Raw genomic sequence first — 17,520 nt, 5'->3', positions numbered from 1 at the left:
GTGTCCCCTAAGCCCTCTTTTCTCAAGGCTGAACAAATCCAGTTCTCTCAGCCTTTTCCCCTCTGACAGGCTTTCCAGTCTGTGGCTCTTCTCTGTACCCTCTCCAGCCTGTCCACATCTTTTCTGCACAGCAGGGACCAAAACTGAGCACAGTATTCCAGTGTGGCCTGATGAGCACTGAGCAGGGTGGGACAATGACTTCTGGATCTCTGCTGGTGATGACCTTGTGGCTGCAGCCCACCACCCCCTTGGCCTTTCTGTGCCAGCACAGCTCTGTTTGCTCATGCTGATCTGATTGTCCACCTGGATCCCAGATCCCTTTCCACAGAGATGCTCCCCAGCTGGGTAGATGCCAGCCCGTGCTGCACACCTGGGTTATGTTTTCCCAGGTGCAAGACCTGATGGTTGCCCTTGCTGGACTTCATCAGACTCTTGTTAACCACTCTTCAGCCTACCCAAATCTTCCTGCAGGGTGGCTCTCTCTTCAAAGTGGTCACTTTTCCACTCAGTTTGGTATCACTGGGAAACTTCATCCCCTCCTCCCGATCACTTTCTGAGGATATTAAACAGAGCTGGGCCTGACAGCAATCCCAGGGGACCCCACTTGTGCCACGCTACCCATTTGAGGAGGAGACATTGACCAGCTTACATTTACCTCTGGGTGCTGCCTCTCAGCCAGTTCCCACCACCACATGGAGCACCCATCCACACCACAGCCCATCTGTGTGGGAAACCATACTGAAAGCCTTGGAGAAATCCAGGAGGCACTGTCCACCCACCCCCTACCAACCAAGCAGCTTACTTTGTCACAGAGGGTGACCAGGTTTGTCAAGATCAATTTGTCCTTAGTCAATCTGTGATGGCTTTCCCCAATCCTGTGCCTCATGTGACTTATGATAGCTACCAGAAGGTTGTGTTGCATAATGTTCCCAGGGACTGAAGCAAGATTGATGGGCCTAAAATTCCCTGGGTCCTCCTTTAAGCCTTTCTTGGGAATGGGGGTACATTAGCCTTTTTCAGTGTTCTGCCATACTCTGAAGTCCACATCATCCCAAGACGATGGAGAGGAGCCTTACAATGACAGCTCCTGTAATTGCTCACCCCCAACTGCTGGCTCTGTGTTTGCAGCAGCCTGGATTTTTGGTCCCAAGGCCAGGGGCCCAGCAGTGCTGCTGAAGACAGAGGTGAAGGAACTGTTGAGAGCCTCTGCCCTTTCAGCATCACCAGTGATTAATTCTCCTGTCACGTTTATCACGGGATGTAGTTGCCTTCTGTTTCTGCTTGCTGTTTTTATACCCTAAGAACCCATCCTTGTATTTTTTGACATCTTGGCCAAATTCAACTGGAGGTGAGTTTTTTTTTCTAGCTCAATCTTTGCACACCCTGGCAGTGTCCATATAGTTCTCAGTGGGTGTTTATCCACATTTCCATCTCTGGTATGCTTTGCTTTAGAGTAGATTCAGAACCTCACAGTTAAGCCAAGGGGGCTCTTGCTCCTCCTACATCCCTTATATTTGAAGGGGATGAACTGTTTTTTGTGCTTTCAGAAGAGCATTCTTGAGAAAGTCCCAGCAATCATTAGCTTCTTTACTCTCCAGGGAAGCTTTTCATGGAATCTGTCCTTTTTGAAGAAAATAAACACCACAGCGATTTCAGACACGGCTGCAGGTATTTTCCACATTCACTAGCTGCCTCTGTGAATAGGTGAAAATGCGAGGCTACCGATCTTTCACAGTGCCTTTGAAGATTTCTGAGAGCAGAATCAGAGCTTGCACATATGCCCAGCCACTCAGCCCCTCAGCAGCAGAGGGACAGCAGTTGATACAGCTCCTACTCTTTTGGCTAACCAGCTACAGCTCAGGAAGGCACTGGTCTCCCAGGTCCCAAGCCTCTTCAAAAGACACATTAAAGCCTGGCTGTCTGAGAGCAAGTCCAAGTTACAGAATCACATCACAGAGGAATTCTCTCCCATCTGGAGCTTTGTTTGCAGAAATCGCTCTAGGCATGACACTATTTGTTAGCTACATAGGTAAAGCTGGCCAAGGAAATAGCAGTCATGAAAAACAAACTGTGGCAGCCTTTGTCAGAACAGCCTCTGAAAAAACCCACCTCAGTAACAACACATTTGGTTTATACTTTGCCAGGTATTTGAAATAAGGAATCACTTGAAGTCAGAGTCTATTGAGCAGCTAAGTGGAAATACTGTTAGTACAGGACTTGTTATCTGTGAAGAAAAAGGGAACCACCTCATACCTAGTCAGTTTTGAGTCCATTGTGGCAATCTGGTTCTGAGTGATCCATGGCTTACCCTCTGCCATGGACTGAATTAAAAATACTAAGCCAAGTTAAGGGATCACTTAATGCTATGAATAAGACAGCAAAGTGTTTTATAGTTGCAGATGTTCCTATAGTATATGGTAGAGATAATTCATGATATATATGTGTATAAAATATTGTAAAATCCAAGTTATGTCTTTGACCACCCTGGCTGGGAGCAGAGTCTTATTTCTATTCAATTAGTTCCCGGACAACGTTAAGATAATACCAAGTCTGTTAACATATGAATGAAACCTTCCCTGGCCATGAGTGCTGACTTCCCTGGAATGTCTGAGCCGCTCACAGGAGGACCTGGAAGACTTGCACCTGGGGAGATTGCATCTACCATACTCAAGCACTGGGCCCCACTCTGCTACATGTGAATGCAGGCCCTTCCAAAGAGTTCAGACAACCATCCAGACACCTGGACTGACTTTTGTATATTTCTCCACATGTATAGCCCCAGTTCTACATGTGAAGGGACACAAAGGAACATTGGTCATTTCTGCCTCAGGCAGAACAAACTGTATATAAGCTAGCTGCATGAAGCAGTCGGGGTGAACCACTGAGGAGACGCTGGCGCTGTCAGTCGGATCCAGGTTCACCCAGTGCCAACACCCGGGGTTGACGCTGCCTTGGCCGTGGTGGTTTTTCAAAATTCTATTTTTTTTAATGATCTAATAAATCTTTGTTAAATCTTATTATAAAATTGGCTGCTGATTTGATCATTTATAACATTCCTAAGCACGTTTTTTTAAAGAGTATTGTATGAATTCCTGAAACCATGAGTTTCATGTTTAAATTTTAAATGCACTTTTCAGAATATACCACTATTAAAGACATCACAGTTTCAGTTAAAAAACCAATTTTCACTGAACTAGAAACCTTCAGCTTGGTACAAAAAGCCAGAGATGAAAAGAGCAGAAGTTCAAGAGTTTCCTCAACTAAGGACCCACTATGGAAATCAGACAATTTTTGTAATGCAACTAAATTTCAACAGGAACAACCCATGAATCATTAATAACATGATTCAGAACACAATCAACACTAATTCCCACCCCCCACCCATGAAGAAACAGAAATCACTCCACCTTGCTCCCAACATCCATCCCAACTAACAGCAGTTCTGTTAGTCCTGCAGTGAGCAAAATCCATTGTGTTGCCACATTACTTTCAAGTTAAGAACTATCAGTCACACAGCCCTTCCTGCTCCTTCTCCCCCAAATTCATTTGGCTGATGCTCCTTGCTCTTAAATGAAGTAATTCACTCAGAATTTTAACAGTAAAATATTTTTAGCAGAGTGTTTTAAGAAGCATTTAAAATTTTCAGGCTTTATCTCCTTCCAGTTACAGCAGAACAACAAATAAATCTTTTAGTACTGGCCTGAAAAACCAGAACTGTTCATTTTTACTCAGTGGTCACCAGGAAGAGACTCACTGGTAAAAGTGTCTGTGAGGGACCTGCAATTTTTAACAACTGAAAACTTGACTGGCAACCTCGCTGAGTTAAAGGCACAACAACTAACAGATGAAAGTCTGCTTAAACCACCTACTCTGAATTCTGCACTTTTCAAAAGCCTTTTCACAGGATAATCCCAAGGCTAGGAACTATTATTGGGGCAGTTTCAAATGAGATACAATTCAGTTACAACACAACAGTACTAGCAATGTTTCTATAAATTTTGAAATGCTTTTAATATGTACATTCTTTCTTAGTAAATATTAAAGTAGTGCTCTTCACTTGCACTTTTTTCCTTAGACTTCTAAAAGGGCATCAGAAATACAGTTTTCACCCCCCTCCAAACCAATGCACAGTTACCTTTGTAACAAGCACATATTAATTCTGTACACCTTCCCCTCCCCACAAAGGAAATAAAAATATGCCATGGCTATCCAATTACACATCATCACAAGTTTAAATTACACATACAAATAATTCCAGAGTATTTAGAAAAAAACAACATATTGGATTTATGAAACCATTCCATGCATTCAACAACAGAAAAAAAAACCCAAAGAAAAAAGAAAAAGAAATTAAGCTTCTTTAAAATGGTGGGTTTTTTTGCTCTATCCAAGTACCAAAGTCTGGATTCAGTGTATCATTAAGACTAACCACTGCTTGAATCATAGAAACATGACAGTATACAGATAACCAAGTTTCTATTTATAGACAATATGATATAGAGTTACTACCTCTTCAATGAATGTCAAATAAAGCAAGTTTTGCTTTCTAAGACATTGAAACTGCATATTAAGAAAACAGTAAGAGGTGCTGCTAAATAGGTAACAACATTTTGAAAGGAAGGCTATGTATTTATATGACCCTGCTTAGCAGTAGCAGTTAGTTAGCAGGGTTCCTATGTTTTAGCTAGTTTGTTTCTTTTTCCAGAATGACAAGCTATTTGACTAACCCAGAAATATCACTGATTTCATTTTCAAGAGAAAAAAAGAATTTATGCAGTGAAAGTCCTTGGGGGCAGTCTCTTTCATTACATAAAATCTTTTAATTTTCTATAAAAGAGGCTCACAGAATAACATACAGTTTGGAAACAGATTTCAGACATACATTAAAAACCTGAATTCAAAGGGTATTTTTTAACCTTTACTATGAAGTCAAGTAAAATTATAATATTTTTTACATGCAAAGGACTCTGCATGATTTCATAATTTCCTATTTTTCATGTTTACCTTAAGATACTCCTTGAAAAGCTGTACTTCAGTTCTAAATTTATTTCACATGAATCATGACAAATATCACTCCTAAACATTATTCCCTCCCAGTAAATAAATCAATACCATCAATATGCTCAATTTATTTTATCAATTTAGAGTGTCATGTTCCGGACATACAGGAGTTAATACCTGTGCAAGTTAGTATCCATTTATTAAGAAAGCTCTCCATTAGCAGGTGCATTTTCAGTACAATTAAACCCAGCTTGCTGCATTATCTGTTCTTGCCTTGCAATACTGTCAAAATGCAGTTGAGTACAGTAAGAGCACAGTATCGTTGAGCAGTACCACGTGTTACAGCTGTTAACATTTCTATTTGCGCCACAAAACCAGAAGTCAATCATTTGAAAAGAATCCTGACTCTTTACCTGAACTTACCAGGTGATGTTAAATGCCATCCTTAGCAAACCAAATTTTGTGAAGGCTATTTACAGTGTACATGGCTGAGCATGTACCTTACAGACACAAACACATCTCCAGTTTAAGACCACCTCATTTTCAGTGCCTGAAAATGACAACACATCTTCAATGCCATTTTAATTAACAGTTTCAAGCGGGGAAATGGGTCTTTATTTTACAACTGCTTCACTTGCATAATTTTTTTTTTTTAATATAAAAACACTAACTCCTGTCCAGAAGTCTAGACACATTCTACATACTACAGGTTAAGGCAGTAAAAAAATGTGTTCCTGATAACTGTTTTTGACAATGTCAATTAAAGCTGTCTGAAGCTACTCCAGTTCTCCAACAGATCTTTGAAATCCAAACAATTTGTGAGTGAAAAATTCACTTTGATTTCTTCAGAGTTTTAGTAATATAGACAACAGAATTGGGTATGGTGAGTCAACAAGTGTTAGGAGAAAGAAAAGTTTGATTTCAGTTCATTTCATGAGTTTAGAAGTTGAGAGAATAGTTTTTAGATGGGATCCTGAATCAACCAAGAACTGTAGGGAATGAAAAAGATAACCAATTTTATGCACATTACTGCATTCTTAAAAATATACTGTTATCTTCAATAATTCAAGTAAGGTAATAGACATTATAAAAAATAACTTCATGAACCATACTCAAGTTTCAAATCACATTCTCAAACTTTTAACCAAAGCAGTTTCATTGTGTTAACTTCATATAATAAACCATGAAGGTCTGACTGTACAAATGGTTAATGATTTGCACTTGAGACTCCTGCGATAGCTAGCAGACTTGCTAACCAACTTACTGTAAAGATATGGCAGATTATGTATTGAATCAAAGCACTTTGATTAGGCATGAAACAAATTCAAATGGTTGACATTCTGTGCTTCTAATGCATCACTCGTAAGAGAGGCAAGAAACACCCATTATTGTACAGACGATTATTTTTACAGAAAACCCTTCCTTGAAATTAATCTTTTATCCGCAGCTGTAGATGAGAGTATAATCTGTTGTAAACAGGGCACTGTGTTGTAAAACCAGTTTCTTTAAATTAAGATCTCTCTCCAAAAGTTGGAAAAAACAGACTCTTCAGAATGTCTTTCAAATGTAGCATGTTCTGTTTGCTATATCATAAAGTTACTTTCATTTGATTCCTTTTTAAAGATGTTTGTGTTCACAGCAGTTCTGTTTTTAAAAATTGTTTGAAATTTATATAAAATTCTGTACATGTTCACAAATTATTGCATAAACAGCATAATCTTCATGACAATATTCAGCAACACATGTCCATCTTAGGAAGTTCACGTTTCCCTTCTTGCTTTTTTCTTCTTTTTAACCTGTTTGGGAGATTCCCAGCTTTCTTCAGACTTTGCTAAAAAACAATACATAATTATAGTGTTAGGACTGAGAACATTTACATAGAATTGGCTTTTAAAATCCTGGATAATACAGACTGTATTATTACAAAGTGATTCAGATCAAACAACTAGAAGCATTATTCGCCTGCTTCAAATGAAAATAATTTCATTTGAAACACGTCTAACACAATGCTTGCCAATTTCATCCTACTTTTTTACCCCACAAATACTTAAGAGTGATAAACATCAAAGGTCATTCATTTTGCAAATATATTATTTATACTAGAGTCATTGTTATTTTCTGGCCTAGAAATAACATACATGGTCACAATTGACATTAAATGCCCACTTTTACCAGATTACACTGCTCTTAACCACTACATACGAGTAGTTTTTAAAAGTATTGAACTATGTAAAGATATGGTTACATGGAGTCCATAATCCAATAAAGAAGCACTACGTTCTTAATAAAACAGACTGCCTTAAAACATGCTGACTGCCAAAAGTGGTAAAAAATATTAAGTATTGTATGTACTGAACCTAAGAGATGTTCTTTCAATTGCTAAGGCATGAACCAAATCACAAAAGATTTCATATTTTAGAACCAGAACAAAAAGTTCAAAGTTGATACATTGACTTGAAATATTCCATTGTTTCACATGTTCAAAGCCAAGCAGCCAATTAATGCAGCTGAATGAGAGTTTATAATTATAAAGTCATCATGTTTCTTCTGAAGTCATTAAAAACTAATTTAGTACTTCAACATTTAGCCAACAACTTATTACAGATTGTCAGTATTTATTATTTTATCAAAGAATCTGAGTCTAAACACCTTTTTTTTTTTTCAAGCAATACCTTTCATATCCTCACTTCCCTTCTAAATTTTCTGTTTTATTTTGTGAGTACTTCAAATGCTTTTGAGTGCGAATACTTTTGTCAAGTACAACAGAGAGTACATTTGACATTTCTGGACACAGCATATTTTCAAAAAACAATATACCTGCAGCAATTTAGCCAGATCAATGTGCTGTTAGACGACAAAAAACCTCTACATTTCTACTCCCAAATAAGCAACTGTTTCCTGCTATGATTACATGGAAGCATATGGGAAAAGATGCTAATGAGCTAAACTGAGAAATCAAAAGACCTCAGTAGGCTGAAAATTGAATTATTTGTATTTTTTCCCAAATTTCTGGTAGCTAAATATTCTGTAAACTGCAATGTTAGTAACCATCTGTCCTCCACTGAAGACTTGCAAATAGCCCTTTGAAACAATGTTGGCAGAACTCCACAGTCACAGCATGGATCTCCAGTCCCAATGGTGATGAGTACATCCAAATGTCTGTTAAGGACTGGACAAACCCACCAGACATTTTCAGTCATCCAAGCATATGAAGCCAATTTTTCATCACAATGAAAACAAAATATCAAGGTGCTGTTCACTTTAAGGAAGTAAAAAATATGACAAGATGTATAAATAAGACAAAATGATCTGATATGGCACTTTAAACTCCAACCCCAGGGCAAAGCATTCTGACTACACTCTATGGGGAAAAAAAAAGTACATCCTAACTTCAGACAAATAAACTGCACTGAGAGATACTTACTCTGTGGAGGAGGCACACTGTTTTGCTTAATATTGGGACTAGAAACATCTGTCTCTTGCAGCATCTGTGGCACTTGGGAAGCGATCTTGTCAGAATTGCTCTCTGATACAATTACAGATGGCTCAGTAGAAACAGCAAGCGAAGGAGCCTCCTCAGACTATTTGAGAAACAAAAGTAAGAGTTTCCAGAAGTTTTTTAAGTAATACAAAAGCAAACACTCTTTAAATGGTGTTATTTCGGCAGTATACTTAGCAGCTGCTGAGAAGATGGCATTGAAAAATTAAGCCAATATTAAAATTCTTAAAAATTTTAAATTGAGGCTGTAATACTATGACTGCCATCTAGTGCCAACATTTTTAATTGCACACAAGCAAAGATAAACGACACTAATTCTTAAAATACAGGACATGCAAAGAAAGGGAGACCAATCTATAAATCACCAAGACCCTAAAAGAACTCTAGAATATTCAACAGAGATGTGAAACAGTGAGAGATATGAATTTGGTGGCAAGACAAAATAGATAACTCAAACCCAAAACAAAACATATCTCCAGTCGTTCTTATAAACTACTCAAAACATTCAGTATGCTTACAGAATAACAAATATTGGCAAAAGCAGTCAGCAAGTATTTCAGCGGAACTTACTGCAGAAATAACTGCCAAGTAAAAGGTATTTGTAGTACTTTTCAATTATCTAGTTGATTTTGAAGGTTCCCACTACAGAGACAAAATGTAACTCTACCCTAGTGTGTAGCACTTATTGTAATTAAAATACAGCAAAACAGAAAAAAACCCCAACATTTTGACATACCAATAGGAAAGTCAGAACATGAAAAGCATAAGATCCCACACCAAGTCACCAAATGACAGAAGGCTTCAAAAAAGAATGTATTAGAACATAGCATCTCACCAAGCAATAAACCCCAAACTTTTAGAGTGTTATTAAGAAATAATAGCTGTAATTGCGTCATAACAGCCGAGAACTGGAACTATGAAAACCAAATAGTGAAATCTACACCCCTGGATGCAGATGTATAGATCCTATGTCACAGCTGCCAGTTTTTACTGCTTCCATCACTATAATGAAAGCATCTCAAAAATTCAGTCAGAACATTCAAGAGAGCAAAAAAATACAAATTTATTTTTTAATTATATCATACTACGCAAGAAATTAAACAGCTTTAATTGAAAAAAATCCAACACATGAATTTAAAGGATAGCAGTTCTCTGACCTTTCATTAATAGTTTGCTGTGCTCTTAACACATCAACTGAAACAAGTTTTTTTAATATCTATAGTCGCAGCATTTCTCTCAATCTAGTGAAAAATTAGTAATCTCAAATTTTTTTGTACATCAACCATGCTGATAAAATGAACTCCCACCCTACAGGAATTCCAAGCTTAGCCAATTCTAATGTTGTCTAATAGTTACCAATCATCAGTTACATAAATAAATAAACTTAAACTGTGATTTCTAAAACAAGAGGAGGACATGAAGCTTCTAGTGCAATTCAGGTTTGGCATCACAGTTTTGTTAGGACAGTCACACTTGACCAGCAGGTAAATCAACTCAATTAAGATTTTAATAGCTCAGCTGCCTCAGGTTGACTAAGCAACATGTTGCAGCTTGAGTTTACAGTGTGCAGTATTACTGCAAATGCAATCATACAAATACATACAGCACTATCTGGAAATTTTTCCAAATAGTTCTGTCCAAATTTCGAATATTTTTATATTAATGAATAAATATAAAAATATTGAATAAAGTGGGTAGTGATGAAGACATTAAAAAATGGATACTACTCTTTGCTAGATATACTCTCTGCTAATTCAGAAAGGAGGCCTGAAACAACAAATAAAGCCTATTAGATAAAATAAATAGTTATGTGCATAATTCTATGATTCAATAATGAAGTAGTGACTTGTCAAACTGTTACTTCTTTTTCCAAGTATCTCTCTTTATTTAAAACTTGTGCCTGATGATAAAAAGCAGAAGGTTTCAATGCAGCACAATGTATAGCATGAAGGATATACCATCACCAGATACTGTGATGTGAAACACAAGGTTCAACATTCAGCTGTTTGTGATGTTTATGAGGATATACTGAATAACATCTTGTTTGTACTCAGTTTGTTTTTCCCTATATTTCATTCTCATGTTTTGGAGCATTTGCTTAAGACTAAACTACCTACCTTGGAAATTTAAGTAATCCATTCCACACATCACTCAGACAGTTTCTAAAACTTTTTACAACAGCCAAGTCAAACAATATTGGAAGGCATCTTTGCATGTGTGAAATTACAATGAAGCCAAATCTGATGTCAAGAAGACTTGATAAAGACTGACAGACCATCTGCACTGTCAGAGACAACAATTCCCAAGTTGTCCTTTATCAACTCTAGTTTCAGAGAATAGTAGTAATAATTTTGTTTGTCCTTTGCCCCCACACTAAGTTTAATACAGAACATGCCTTGTTCCACAGTTACCACTTATACAACTATGCACAGACACATACATGAACAGACTGAATTTAAGATTCAAGAGTAACAGAATCCCTCAAGCCCCTCAAAAAGCGTGTAGTGTAGGTCTACATGAGATGTTGATGCCATCAAATCACCTAGGAAGTTGGGTGTGATTATAAACAGTAAAGCACTGAGCAAAATCTGCTGAAACTAGGCTTGTATTTTGGCAATGCTGACAGCCTGTGAGGAAAAAAAAATTAACTGCAGATATTTTTCAGTATAATCTAGATTTCTGAACAGCAGAATCTGCAGTCTTCCAGGATGCACTATTATGCCTTTTTCTAGAAGTCAAAGGCCTGCCACCTTGATGTTACAATCCAAGTTTTCTGTCTATGCATTTTCAACTAAAGCCTCTAAAATAAAAGAAAAACTCACACTTCCAGGAGTTTGCATACACAGGCAGATGTCTTTTCAAATACAGCTTCAAAAAAAACACCAAAAAACTAAACAACACACTAGTCAGGAGAGTTGCCAACCTTGATTAAAGGTTGAACTCATCTAAACTAGTCAGCTGGAGTGCATAACTGTAGTAAAGCTCTACTTTGATAAGCCTTAAATATATCTGAATGTGCTTTTCAAGACATTTTCAACCAAAAAAGTATTTCTGTACTTTTTATTTGGTGACTTGCAGTCCCTTGTAAAAGATTTCATTCTTATGTTTTCATTTGACTCTTAAGACCTCATTATTTTTATGAAACTAATGCTTAGCAACTAAAAATTCAATCTCACTATTCTGATATATACCCTCTGGTACCAAACTGCCATGTCACTAGTGTTGTTCACTCTTTATGGAAATAAAAATCAAAGCCACTAGAAATATTGAATATTTTACACCTTCCTAAAATGACTTGCTTTGTTGGGTAGCAGTACCTAAGAAAGCTGCTGTTTGGAGAAAGATGAAAGAGAATTTTTATTGTCTAGAATATGTTTCAACTGTGAGCTGAAGCAGATTGTGAATTGGTTCAAATAAAACCTTTTCTTATTCAGCCATTAAACTCAGTACAGCTATCAAAAATCAATTTTAGACTGAATTTAAGTCATAATATTCTAAATTAGTAACACTTCATTCTGTTGCAACATAACAGTTGCAACAGAATATGCCACTAGTCTTGTGCTCAGACCTATTATTTCTTAGGCTTCTACATTTCCAAGATTTTAACCATTGCTTGAATATTCAAACAAGAAAGTAACTTGCCACTAAAGAAAGTGACTAGTGATTTGGAAGATACTGCTTTACAGAGTAGACAAACTTTTAAAAACTTATAACTGACCTCTACCTAAAATTCAACTGTTCAATTGCCTTTATATTCATAAACATACAGCCTGAAACAGTATTCCTACTTATCTACACAAATTAATCTGTCAAATGACCTGAGCACTTCCAAATCAAATCGTAACATAAATCAAATTTTTCATCCCTACCTTAGCTGGTTCACTAGTACTTATGGTCTTCAAAGAAAAAGCTCTTTCCTGCTGTGCTTGAACTTTTGAGGTATCCGCCTGAAATTGCTCTCCAGCTTCTCTATCCAGTTCTTCAGCATCCTACAAAAAGGGGAGTAGGAGGGGAAAAAAGAAGAGTCTGTTTTTGCAGTCAAGTTCTGACTCTTCTCCCCTGTGAATGAGTTTTGTCACCATAATCAGCTTCTATAATTCAGAAAAATCTATGAAAAAGAATAATTGAAGTAGTGGGCTCATACTAGCCTATGCTAACACTCAAATGTATAGAACAACATAATAAAGAAATACCCATAGAATCCAAAAAGCTCAGAAAGCAGGATAGCATGCATACTAACAAAAATCCCAATCCCAGAATGAACTGCACTTTGCACTCCTGTTAAATAAGAAAGTGAAATTAAAATGAATTTACTCTACACACCTTGCAAAAGTATCACAATGACACTTGACTGCTCTTGTCTGTGCTGTGTTACAAGTTTTAAATGCAAGCTGTATAGTTTTCTATCCTTATCACACTTTCATATTTTAGCAACGCAGTTTAGTTTACCATAATGCTTGTAAAGTAATCCTCAGTAGGGAAATGGAAAATATATCCGAAGTATCCAAGAGTCTCCATCTTTACTCCTTAGACAATCTAAAGTGGAAAGTTTTCATTTTAAATGTGGAATTAGAGTAGTTACATTTGTTAGTGGCACTACAAGAATCCTCTGGTTGTGAAGAGGTCTCTGAGTTTAAACTGGAAACACTGTTCCTTCACTTATCTCCTTATGAAAATGCAGTCACAGCCTAAATCTGATTCCTGACAGGAAGGAACACAGCTTACTCCAAGCTCTTCAGCTGGCTTCTACTGCCTTAACAAACACTGAAGTCAAGAAATGACTGTGAACATTAAAGTATAATCAATGAGAAAGATGAAGATGTTTAAATGAACGTGTACCATTTTTAGAAGATAAGTACATAAATTTTAAATGAGTTTGAAGTAGGACTGGCAAGTTAAATTACTAAACTGTTATAAAAAGGGTAGCTTCTGTGAACAGTTCAGTCTGCTTCTATCAAACAAAACTCCCAATTCTACTTAGAAATTTAATACATATAAGTTTTTCTCTGTAAACTGAAAACTTCATAGATGATGGACTGAAAAAGTAACAAAATTGAAACGGTTGGAGAACAAGGTATAGAATAACAAATCTGACTTTGTCAATATAGAAAGTAGGACTCCACTTGATATATATAATTTAAAAGACAGCTCACAAGCAATAGGAAAAAATTCAGAATGCCCTCACTGACCTTAAGATTCATGTAGGACACTCACAAACACAATTTATTAATCTTGACTTGTACTTAGAGTCAGAGTACAGAACAAATTTCAGTTAAAAAAAAAGCCGCAGCCCTAGTGCTCCCAGACTGAATTTCCTTCAAAAGAAGCAAGGGAAATCAACACAAGCTCCACCTCCACATAGACAGCTTGAAAATAAAATTTCCTGTAACAGGAATTTAATGTTTTACAACTTTTAATAAACTGAATAAGTGATAACCATAAAAGCTAATCCAAAGCAAATATGACTCAAGTTTTTGCTTTCCCTCTCTAATTCAGTCTAATCTGGTCAAATTCCACTGAACATTGGTCATCCTGTAACTGTAAAGAATGTAAACTATGAATGGCTGTCACAATAAACACAAGCAGGATGCATTCTGATCATTAGCTATTAAAAGCTTTCTCCCTCTAGGAAAGTACTTGTTTCATCTATTCAAACATGATTCAATTGCCATGTGAAGTGCAATCTTCTTTTCCTATTTTTACAAATCTGTTTCAATGCTATTCTTCAAAAGCTATTTAAGTAACACAGAAAACTCCGAATATTCTTTCCCTCACTGAAATCTGATTCACAGAGTAGCTCCACCAACTGAGCTTGAAGCATTGGCACTGACCATTTCACATAAATCAAATTAAAACAGTACTTCAGAAAACCATTATATTCCCACACAATTGTACTTGAAGACAGCTTAAAAGAAAACTTCAATTTCTTTTATTCTCCTAACTAGCTATATTTACCAAAGCAGGTGTCTTTCTAAGGACATGAGGAAAAGGCTCCCCATGCAGAGGAAAATTCTACCTGGAAGCATACTTACAGAACAGAATCCAGATTTAACATAAAATAAGTAATTCAGGGTAAATACTTTCCATGTACTTCGTGTTTTTCATAAATCCAGCAAAACTACAAATTATCCCACATTCAACTGGTGAATACAACAAATTAAGGAAATACTAGTAAAATAAGAATTACTTTAGCTCTTGAGAAACAACTGTAGACAGTCCAATCCAATAAAGAAATCAATTTCCCAAAAATAATTTTTGTTCAAGATGCTGATAGTCAAAGGTAAGGGAATTTGTAAATTCCTTTCAATTGCCTTTTAAACCATTAATATTTTACCTGTGCAGCAGAGTTAGCTTCTTCACCCTGCTTCTTCTTTTTCTTCTTCTTTTTCTTGGATTTGCCACTTGTAGAACTCTGAAGAATTGGCTCTGCTTTTTCTCTTTCATTATCTGAAATCTTCACATGGGAACAGAAGGTATTTAGCATTTAAAATGACAATGAAAACATACCTTGTATAGACTAAACATAAATCAATAGCTATAAGGAATATACATATACAAGTGGAAATGAACACAATTCAGTTCATTCTAGAAAGACCACATTCTTTACATGCTATCTGGTAAAACAGGCAGAGGAGTTGGGAATGGAAATGGCAGCAGACCACCAGGCACTAGTGGAATGGAAAAGCTGTTTTTCATACTGAGAATTAAATATTGTTAAGAAATATTTAAAAAACAGATCTAAACCCTCCCACTCTATACTGATAATGTAGTCCTTACAATTATGGCAAGACAGAAAGGTTTAAGATGGAGCTAACTAACTGATTTTTCTCTTCTCAATAACATTCAGTGTTTTCCTTCTCTGTGTACAGAGCAAACACAGTCGTGCTACTCTTATCAGTGTAACTGTGATGTGAGATTACCTCTAGCATTACCCTTTTAATTACTTTAAGAAATGGCAGTGGTAAGGCCAAAGTCCTGGAGCTAAGGAGAAAATATCACCTTTTACCTTTTGAGTATCAGATCTCTCTTCACGCTGAGGAACAGAAGCAACTTTTTCCTCATCTACCCAGTTTCCCCACTCTTCTGCTGGTGCATTCCAATCAGAGCTTGGATCAGCTGAAGAAAGCCCATCTACAAAGATTAAAAGGTTTTTTCAGGAATATTGCCTTACTCTACAGGTGCCCATTTCCAGTTTAAAAATTAAAAAACCACTACACATATATCCACTTCTTGGTATCAAGATATAAATAGTAATTTCCTGTATTTCTGAAAAAATGGTACAGACTTTATTGATAAGTGGAGGACTCTTTGAAGTAATGAGTATGACAGTGATTTTACAGAGCCTAATCACAGCAGCAGCTAGCTAGATGCAGTTGCTTCAAGTCTTTTTCTAAACTATATGAAGAGGAACAAATTTAAGAGTTATCTGTCTTAAGCTCTTCTCTGCATTTTCTTTCTAGCTGGTGAAAAAATTAGGATGAACTGTAACACTGACCAATCTTGCCTTAGTAAGATTCCTTTACAAGTGATACATCTGAAACAGTAAAGTCGTAACTTTGCCATTTTTAATAATCTTTTTTCCCTAAGACTCCTGAGTCCATACACTATATTGTTATTATTAATTTATGATAGAATGATAGGTTTAAAGGGTCAGTTGCATGAAAACTAAAAATATCAGAAGGGAAGAACTAAGCCTTAGACTGCCTGTTTAGTAGAAAGTTGCAGCAAACCGATTTTAAAACAGAACACATTGTAAAAGATTGCGTTTTCATTTCACATTCATATTAACATCACAAATATTTCTTCCCCCTCTAGTCTACACCAAATTGAAGAACTGGCAAATTTGGTCTGCCAATTATGGTGGCATTGAACTTAAACAACTGAAAATAAAGTCAAAATAAAAAGCAGTAATAGATCCAATTAAATTTATTGGCAAACATTATGAAGCCAAAATACATTAAGAGATCTTAAGATTAGTTAGAACATTTAGAATAGTTAGAAACTTTCCTAATAAAAATATTATCTTAATGACACCTACTTCAGATACTAAAGTTAACTGATTTAAAAAAAAATTCTCAACACTTTTTAGTTTGCCTACAGGCCACTCAGTAGTTGCTTAAGAAAAAAAATTCCATTCTTAGTAATAATAAAAACTAGTAGTACTTGTAAATACAGTTAGTTTTCTTATTCTGAACCTGATAAAGCAGCAGGGTGTATCTGTGTATCACTTTGGCCTAAACTTGCATTTGCCCACTTCTGTTAGTGTACTCTTAGTTTACAACTATGAAAAAATTCAGTTAACATAAGTTTCAGCCATAAATATTCTATGCTCAGACATGTGAATCAACTATGCTTTTGATAAAATGTAAAACTGATTACTTTCAAATGATTAACTGAAATGTGCTTTCCTTATTCTTAAACTAGATAAAGCACAAAAGGTAAGTTTTAAAATTATCTGATAACAGAGCAATCATGCCAACAGTGGTGGAGCCAAGGACTGCATGAATCTATTCCACTTGTCCAGTTATTTAACTGCACTAAGTTGTTCTTAGAGAGACAGTAACATGCAAGGCAGCTTCTGTCAACTTCTGGAACAATTCTTCAGGTCAACGCCTAATGAGATGCACTACGCTTTTTCATAAACAGGGAGGAGAAAGTGGGGAGTAAACACCAACTTTACTACAACTCCCAAGTAATTTCAGTTATTTCTATCTTGTATATGCTTCTTATGTATGTAAGAACTTTTAATGCTTGCTAAATGAGAAAGCAAATTAGATTAAACACAAGAGTCTGATCTTGCATTAACTTTCCAGTAAGGTACAAACATGTAAAAACAAACTGACTCAAATTCTATCTACTAAATACATATTTTGCAGACTTGCAGTAGATTTTTCTCATCACTTGCAAGACAGTTTCATTACAAAGATTCTTCTACCTTAAAATGCCTGAGCTCTCTCGCTTCTGAGTTTGAATATCCAAATATTTTTCCTAAAAATTAACCATTTTCTATCAGAATTTAT

The 17,520-nt window shown here is 36.2% G+C and overlaps 1 protein-coding gene across 2 annotated transcripts in view; it reads right to left on the bottom strand.

The window, feature by feature from the left end:
• Positions 1-3,986: 3,986 nt before the first annotated feature.
• MTDH (metadherin) overlaps positions 3,987-17,520 on the bottom strand; it is a 34,017-nt gene continuing 20,483 nt past the window's right edge. The window contains exons 9-13 of one of the 2 annotated variants that reach the window (XM_059864245.1): positions 15,507-15,631; positions 14,835-14,954; positions 12,370-12,489; positions 8,426-8,582; positions 3,987-6,832 (exon numbers count right to left, since the gene is read on the bottom strand). In XM_059864245.1, coding sequence (XP_059720228.1) covers positions 6,762-6,832; positions 8,426-8,582; positions 12,370-12,489; positions 14,835-14,954; positions 15,507-15,631 — 593 coding nt within the window. In that variant the 3' untranslated portion in view covers positions 3,987-6,761. The remainder of the gene's footprint in view (positions 6,833-8,425; positions 8,583-12,369; positions 12,490-14,834; positions 14,955-15,506; positions 15,632-17,520) is intronic. The other variant, XM_059864254.1, reaches the window with a different exon arrangement.

The sequence above is a fragment of the Haemorhous mexicanus genome, chromosome 1 (assembly GCF_027477595.1).
Source record: "Haemorhous mexicanus isolate bHaeMex1 chromosome 1, bHaeMex1.pri, whole genome shotgun sequence".
Lineage (NCBI taxonomy): Eukaryota > Metazoa > Chordata > Aves > Passeriformes > Fringillidae > Haemorhous > Haemorhous mexicanus.
This window is presented reverse-complemented; position numbering and strand designations above follow the sequence as displayed.